Raw genomic sequence first — 7,900 nt, forward strand, 5'->3', positions numbered from 1 at the left:
GGCCACAAGAAAAGGAAGTCGTATACTTTGCATGTTTTGAATTTTCTGATCTTAATTTGATCTTAATTTGAATGAAAATCTTTTTTTCCCCTTTATGACTCTCATTAACTCAGTCTTTGAGGGAAGGAAACTGTTCTCTTACTATCTTCTGTGTGTCTGTCTGTCCTTACAAATTCTTAAGTTACAGGAAAGGGAAAGGAGGGGGGGCACCAAATGCAAGAACTCTACCAACTGAGCTACAGCCCCAGCCCTTAAGCCTTCTTGGAAGTCCTGCTCTGGCCCTCAGGACTCCTGGTAGGGTACCCCAGGGGAACAGTAACTGACACTGGGCTGCTGAGGAGCCCATGATCCCCAGACACAAACAATAGACAGCTTCCCAGCCTAGCTGGCAGGTGGGCCCCCACAGTTAAACTCTGGGCCTTTGGGCGACAGGCCCAGCCCAAAGGATCTGCACTGCCCATCGTGACCCCCCACCCACCCACCACCACAAGTGAACAGGACCCGGCATCACAGGAAGGTCTTCTCTCGGGCTCCCCCAGGCAATGTACTTCATGACACAACAGAACTTCTCCAGGGCCCTGGAGGTGGTGAACCAGGTCACCTTGGCCTGCAGCAACTTCCTGCCGGCTTTAGTCCTGAAGATGAAGCTGTTCCTGGCTCGGCAGGATTGGGATCAGACGATAGAAACCGGACAGAGGTGAGGGAGGTGCCACCTGCCAGGATTCCTCCCTTTTAGACGGTTGGGGTGCTGGAGGTGGAACACAGGGCTTTGTGTATACTCTCTGTCACGGAGCTATAGCCTCAGCCCTTTAAGATTTTATCTTGAGTTGGGTTCTCATTAAGTTGCCCAGGCTGGCCTTGAGCTCATTCTGTAGCCCAGGCTAGCTGTGACCCTCCTGCTTCAGCCTCCCAGGTGACTGTGATTATAGACTTAAGCCACCGAGACTGGCCTGTTTCTCAGGATGGTTTGGTTGGGATTGTTATGGGTTTGAGAAAGGATCTCACGGTGATCTAGGTTGTCCTGGAACTCACTGAGTAGCACAGGCTGGCAACAAACCTATGGCAATCCTCCTGCCTCAGCCTACCAAGTGCTGGAATTACACGAGTGAGCGTCCACACCTGGCTTGTTTGGTTTTGTTAGTTTTGTCCTGTTTCTCATTTATTAGCACCATCATCATTAATGTGTGCAGAGGTCAGACAGCTTTTCAGAGTCAGTTCTCCCCCTTTCCCTACCAGGGTTCAAGGTTTGCCTAAATGCTGGCTCCCACTGAACCCCCGACTACACTCAGAGTCTTGGTTACGAGCCACTGTGTGGGTCCTCTGCAAAAGCAGGCATTGCCCTTAACCACTGAGACACCCCTCCAGCCCTTCAACTTCAATTTTTAAAATTACAGCAAGTTTTCTGTGGCAGGTTCATTTGGAGGTCAGAGGGCAGCTCTGTGGAGTCGACCCTTCGTGTGGGACCTGAAGATAGAACCCCCTTGTGTGGCTAGTGCCATTACCCCCTGAGTCGTCTAAAAGTTATTTTGCTTTGTTTTGTGGTTTTGGCTTCCAAATGAAAGGGGGGAAGGGGGCTGGAGAGATGGCTCGGCGGTTAAGAACACTGACTGCTCTTCCAAAGGTCCTGAGTTCAAATCCCAGCAACCACATGGTGGCTTACAACCATCCCTAATGAGATCTGATGCCCTCTTCTGGTGTGTCTGAAGACAGCTACAGTGTACTTACATATAATAATAAATAAATCTTAAAAAAGAAAAAAAAAAGAAAAAAGAAAGAAAAGAGGGGAAAAAATGGTTCCTTGGGCTTTTAGAACCATCAGCCCTGGCTAGACCTCTTTCAGTGTTGGTTATGCCTATTCACAGTGCAATTTTGTCTGTTAATTTGAGTAACCCTGAGCTAAGTGTGGTGGCGTACACCTGCAGTCCCGGCTCTCTGAGGGTGGAAGTGGGAGGATTCTGAGGCAAGCCTGAGTTATGTAACAAATTGGAGGCCAACACGGGGAACATGAAATCTGGTCTCAAAGTAGGGGAGAGGGGGTATGGGAGAGAACACAAAATAGGCACCAAGAGAAGGCTCAGCGGTTAAGAACACTTGCTGCCCTTCCAGAGGACCCAAGTTCAATTCCCCGCTCCTACACCTGGTCGTTCACTGCTATAACACAAGCTTCAGGAGATCCAGCACCCACTCAAGCATACGCTAATACATATAATTACAAAATAATAAAAAAAATAATAAATCTGAAGAGGCCAGAGAGATGCTATTTCAGAGGACCCAGGTTCAATTCCCAGCACCCACATGGCAGTTCACACCTGTCTGTAACTCTGGTTTCAGGGTATCTGACACTCTCACACAGACAAACAGGCAGGCAAAACACTAATGCACGCAATATAAAAATTAATGAATTATGGTTTTTATAATTTTTAAAAATATTTATTTATTATGTATATAGCGTTCCTCCTGCATGTATGCCTGCAGGCCAGAAGAGGGCACCAGATCTCACTATAGATGGTTGTGAGCCACCATATATATGGTTGCTGGGAATTGAACTCAGGACTTCTGGAAGTGCAGCCAGTGCTCTTAACCGCTGAGCCATCTCTCCAGCCCCCTAATAAATTATTTTTAAAACACAAATCTAAAAATAAAAAGTAGGAATGGATGTTAAAAGGTAGATCTTTCTAACATCCCATCCTGGCTGCGCTGTGAATATGGTCCATTCATATGACTTCCCTTTCTATTTCAGAATCCTTGAAAAAGACGAAAACAATATTGATGCCTGGCAAATTCTAGCTGTGCATGAGCTGGTAAAAGAAGGAAACACGGACAGAGTAAGTTGCCTCAAGACTCAGGAGCTCAGCCTGGTTACACATCTGTAATCCCAGGAGCTCAGCCTGGTTACACATCTGTAATCCCAGGAGGCAGATGATGATCAGAGATGAGTTCAGGTCAAAACCCTGTCCGCCCAGAAAAGAGAGAGACAGAGACAAAGAGACAGAGAGTGGGGGTCTGACTCAGAGGGGGAGCCTCAGAGCAGAGAGAGGAGAGGGCAAAATCCGCAGCCAGGATTGAAAAGCCCCACCCAACACTGGTTCCGTGTTTTGACGTTCAGTTTTGCTTTGTTACACTTACAGGCAGGGCCTGGGAGTTCCTGCTCGTGAGGATGACCCTGATCCCCACTCCCCCCATCCCCCCCACCCCCGCACACACCCCGACCTGTCCCACCTGAGTGCCGGCATGCACCACCGTGCTTAGTTTTATTCTGCGGAGCTCATGCATGCTAAGGCAAGCACTCCGCCAGCCAAGCTGTGCCCCCAACATTGCCTGTTGTCCCCGCAGGCTGCCGACCGGGTCAGAAACCTCATCAAGGCGCTAGAGACTGGAGAGCCCCACAATCCAAACTTACATCTTAAGAAGATCCTTGCAGTCAGCAGGCTGGTAAGTAGGTGGCGCCCTCTTTCTGACCTACCCCACCCCCAAGAGAAGACCTTTGGCCTCCCTTTATGCTTCGAGCACCCAACCCCCTCTCCTTCCTAGGCCAGCTCAGGCCTGGACCTTCTGCCTGGGTAGCACATCCCTGTGGCCTCTGCCCTTCTCTGGCTGCAAACAGTGACATGACACGGCCACTAGGAGGTGCCACAATAATAAGAGAGTTGGGGTCTAAAGGGCTTTTACAGTGGTGCCCCTACTTAGGGAGAGAAGGCACCTGCATCTGCAATGCAGAATCACACCAGCCCTGACCTACCTCCTCCTGGCAGTAACCTGACCGACAGCCTACCTGGGCCTCTGACTCAAAGGTCCAAACAGACCAAGTTGCCATAGAGTTTGTCTTTTGTAAAACCTTCACTCCCAAGCAAGGTTTACAGGAAAAAAACTAAGAATCAGGCCAACCCCTGGGCTGCAGGAACCAGACCGGGGCTCCTAGGTGCCACTGGGTGACTGTTGCCCTCCATGTGTGTGTCTGAGTGTCTGAATTTCTTAGCTTTGTCCTCAAGTGGCAACGGATGTGGTTCACCATGGCTACATCTCATAAACAAGCTCAGTAGCTTTTCAACAAGCCTCAACTAAAAACAAACAAAAGCAAACGCCTCCTGGTAGGAATCTGAGAGGGGTGGTACGCAACTGTGATATAGAGGCAAGAGGATAGAGAGTTCAAAGCCAGCCTCAGCTACATAGCAAGTTCAAAGCCAGCCTGTGCTACTGTGCTACAGAAGACCCTGTTACAAAACCAAAACAACCTGTAGGTAACTACCAAGATCATCAGTTACTGTGGCCAGCCAAGGGCACACGTCCAGAAGAGCTTGTGGCTGGAGGATGGATAGATAGATAGATAGATAGATAGATAGATAGATAGATAGATAGATAGATAGATAGATAGAAATCCCAGATACCTCATGGGCTCTTTGGAACCTCCCCAGCTGTGCCCCCCACACACACACACACATGCACACACACATCTGATGTATCTTCACCCAGGCACAATGGGCTAACAAGACTCTTTGATCCCATATGTCCACTCTTGGCAGTGTGGGAGGCACCAGGTGGTTCATCGGCTTGTGAGCGGCTTCCTGGAGCGCATCTTCATGGCCACACCTTCCTGTGCCCTTGTGGCCACAGAGCTGGGCTACCTCTTCATCCTACAGCAACAAGTGAAGGAAGCCTGTCTGTGGTACAAGGAGGCCATGAAGCTGGAGGAGAACAGGCTGGCTGCCTTGGCAGGTCTCAGAAGGCTGGGCTGGGCAGGGCAGGGTGATAGCCCAGTGGGGTGTGTACCTGGGAACATTCTCTCCAGATCTCGTGTGAATTTGGGGATTAGTGTACCATGGGGTCTTCCCGTGAACCCACCAATACAGTTGGAAGGTTCGGAGCTTCAGGACCAATTGGGAACCACCATCCCATCTACACTGACCCATGTCACAGCTGTGGCACCCGAATCCTACTTCAACAGGAGACTGGTAGTCTGATGCCCATTCTGGTGGCCCTGCCCCTTCTTGGTCCCCACAGGCCAGAAGTGGAGATGTCCTCTGCCCCCTCACTCCCTGACACACACACACACACTTGTATGTGCATCCTTACCTCCCTCTGAGAGCTCTCTGCAGGTTTCTTTGCTGTCTGTCCTGATAACTTGCTTTGTCCTGTGTGTAAGTGTCAAACGACTTTTCCAACTTAATTTTTAAATTAGCACATACTGGCATTCCTAACAGTGAACCTTACTCTGGCCCCTTCCCAGGAGAAGTTTCATTTTTCAGTGGATTTTTTTTTAATTGTTTTGTTTGTTGAAACTGGGTCTCCCTATGACACCCAGGCTAGCCTTGAACTGGCAGTCCTTCTGCTTCAGCCTTTTAAATGTTGGGATTACAGGCATATACCAACACACCCAGGGTTCTTGTGTTTATTTTAGTTTTTGAGACAGGGCCTTCTGTAGCCCAGGCTGGTCTGGAATTTACTGTGTAGCCAAGGCCAATGCTGAACTTCTGATCTCCCCGCTTCGGCCTCCACCTCCAAGTGTTGGGGTCACAGGTGTGTGCTACCAAGCCCTGTCTATATGGTGCTCGGTGGTTGTTGGTTTGTTGTTTGTTTTTTTTTAAGATTGATTGATTGATTGATTGATTGATTGATTGTGAGTACACTGTCACTGTCTTCAGACACACCAAAAGAGGGCATTCTCCCATTACAGATTATTGGGAGCCATCATGTGGTTGCTGGGAATTAAACTGAGCAGTCAGTGCTCTTAACTGCTGAGCCATCTCTCCAGCCCCTTGGTTTGGTTTTTCGAGACAGGGTTTCTCTGTGTAGCACTGGCTGTCCTGGAACTCACTCTGTAGACCAGAATGGCCTTGAACTCAGAGATCCAATTGCCTCTGCCTCTTAAATGATAAGATTAAATGTGTGCACCGCCACATCTGACTGGTGCTGTATTTTGAACCCAGGGTTTTATACATTGTGAAGCTCGCTGCAAATTAAGCGGCATCACCCTTCCCTTTTTTCCCAGCTGGCATCCCTGACTTTTTTATACTTTTTTTTTAATAGCTCAACTCCAGTCTCTGTGTTCTCTGAGGCACTGGGGTTTGCTGGGGCAGAGGAAGCTGGCTCAGTGTTTGGGGCAGGTGTTCTTGGCTAGCCCCAAGGAGCTGAGTACTGAGACTCCTTGTTCTAAGCTCAGGCCTCCTTGAGAGATAGTGTAGATATCAGGGCAGTTATAACTTTCTGGTCAGCGCGTTAGGCTGGCCCTCACATCAACACTTCTCCTCTATCTATCTATCTATCTATCTATCTATCTATCTATCTATCTATCTATCTATCTGTTATTTCTAGAGAAGGTCTTTTGTAGTACAGGCTGACCTCAAACTTAATATACCTGAAAATGTCCTTGAGCCAGCCCTCCTGGCTCTGCCCCCAGTGTTGGCATTACAGGCATAGACCATGAAGGCTTTTATTTGATTTTGTTTTATTTATTAGTGTGTGTGTGTATGTTGCCTGTGTGCATTTGTACGATGCCGTGGCACACATATGGAGATCAGAGGACGTCTTTGATGCTCTTCTTTCACCGTTATGTCTGTCCCAGGGAATCAAACTCAGGTCATCAGGCTTATGCAGCAAGCACCTTTATCTGCTGAGCACTCTGGCCAGCCCCGGTGGCATTCTTAAAAGATGACTCCAAGCTGGATGTGGTGACACATGACTTTAATCCCAACCCTCGGGTGGCAGGGACAGGCAGATCTCTGTGAGTTTGAGGCCAGCCTGGTCTACATAGAGAACTCCAGAACAGCCAGGGCTACAATAAACAAACAAGCAAGCAAACAAACAAATATAAAAGAAGACTCCATTGCAAGCATGCTAGCAGAGAAAAGTGAGCTTAGCAGACCAGAAGTTTCAAGAACCTCAGAGGCAAACAGCGCCAACGCACGGGAAGTCCAAGCATGACTAGCATGAAACCCGTGAGCCAACATAGGCAGAGGTGAGCCAGCTAAAGACCAAAGCTGGGCATGGTGGCCTGAAGACTGAGGCAGAGGATTCGGAGTTCAAGGCCATCCTCCCCACACAGAGACCCTGTCTCAGAAAACAACAAAATGAGCAGACCAGCTTTCTCCAAAGAGTCTCAGGGAAAATTAGAAACACAAGCCCCAGAGTATCAGAGGCAAAGAGCAAACGCTCACAGTGGGACAGACATCCCGGAAGTGGATTGTGAGAACATTCAAGGAGACCCTTACAGAGAACTGGAGGGAGGAGAGTGTTGCCCCCAGAGGACCCCCATCACTGCCATGAAAGTTTCTGCAGGCTCAGCACACAGGCAGATCTCCTGAAGCATTCATTCACCACACTGACTCCCTCCCAGCTTCCTCATTTCAGGGAAGGCCCGGCAGGGAGCCAGAGGGAAGCCAGCTGCTTACAAGTCTGTCTCACACAAATCTTACCCAGGACAAGCTCAGCCCTTCACTCACTGGAGTCCCCATCTCAGCTGACCCAGAGGGGCAAGTCAGGGGGAAGTGCCAGCCTGAGCTTGCAAGTTCTACCAACTACCCCAGTCTGAGTCTTTGTACGGCTAGATCTGCAAGCACTGTACAGGGCAGGGCAAGGTTTGTCCAGGGGGTCATGCAAATTAGGGGGCCTCTGGGGAGCAAGGTCAAGCTCCAAAGAGCCTGGGACTTCCCTATGAATGAAGTAAAGGACACCATCAGCTGGGCATATTGGTGCACGCCTGTCACCACCAGCAGGCGGGATCATGAGTTCAAGATCACCCTCAGCTCTGTAGAGTTTGAGGCCAGCATAGGCTAACATGAGACACCGTGTTGAAAATAATGATGATTAAAAAATAAAGCCGGGTGTGGTGGCGCATGCCTTTAATCCCAGCACTCGGGAGGCAGAGGCAGGCAGATTTCTGAGTTCGAGGCCAGCCTGGTCTACA

The 7,900-nt window shown here is 49.3% G+C and overlaps 1 protein-coding gene across 5 annotated transcripts in view; it reads left to right on the plus strand.

The window, feature by feature from the left end:
- Ttc21a (tetratricopeptide repeat domain 21A) overlaps positions 1-7,900 on the plus strand; it is a 32,916-nt gene that overhangs the window by 5,777 nt on the left and 19,239 nt on the right. For 3 of the 5 annotated variants that reach the window (XM_021207316.1, XM_029543433.1, XM_021207318.2), the window contains 4 exons: positions 540-697; positions 2,741-2,825; positions 3,334-3,432; positions 4,521-4,713. In XM_021207316.1, the coding sequence (XP_021062975.1) occupies positions 540-697; positions 2,741-2,825; positions 3,334-3,432; positions 4,521-4,713 (535 nt within the window). Of the gene's footprint in view, positions 1-539; positions 698-2,740; positions 2,859-3,333; positions 3,433-4,520; positions 4,714-7,900 lie in introns of all 5 variants that reach the window. The other 2 variants (XM_029543432.1, XM_021207317.2) reach the window with 1 other exon arrangement.

This window comes from Mus pahari, chromosome 10 (assembly GCF_900095145.1).
Source record: "Mus pahari chromosome 10, PAHARI_EIJ_v1.1, whole genome shotgun sequence".
In the NCBI taxonomy this organism is placed as follows: domain Eukaryota; kingdom Metazoa; phylum Chordata; class Mammalia; order Rodentia; family Muridae; genus Mus; species Mus pahari.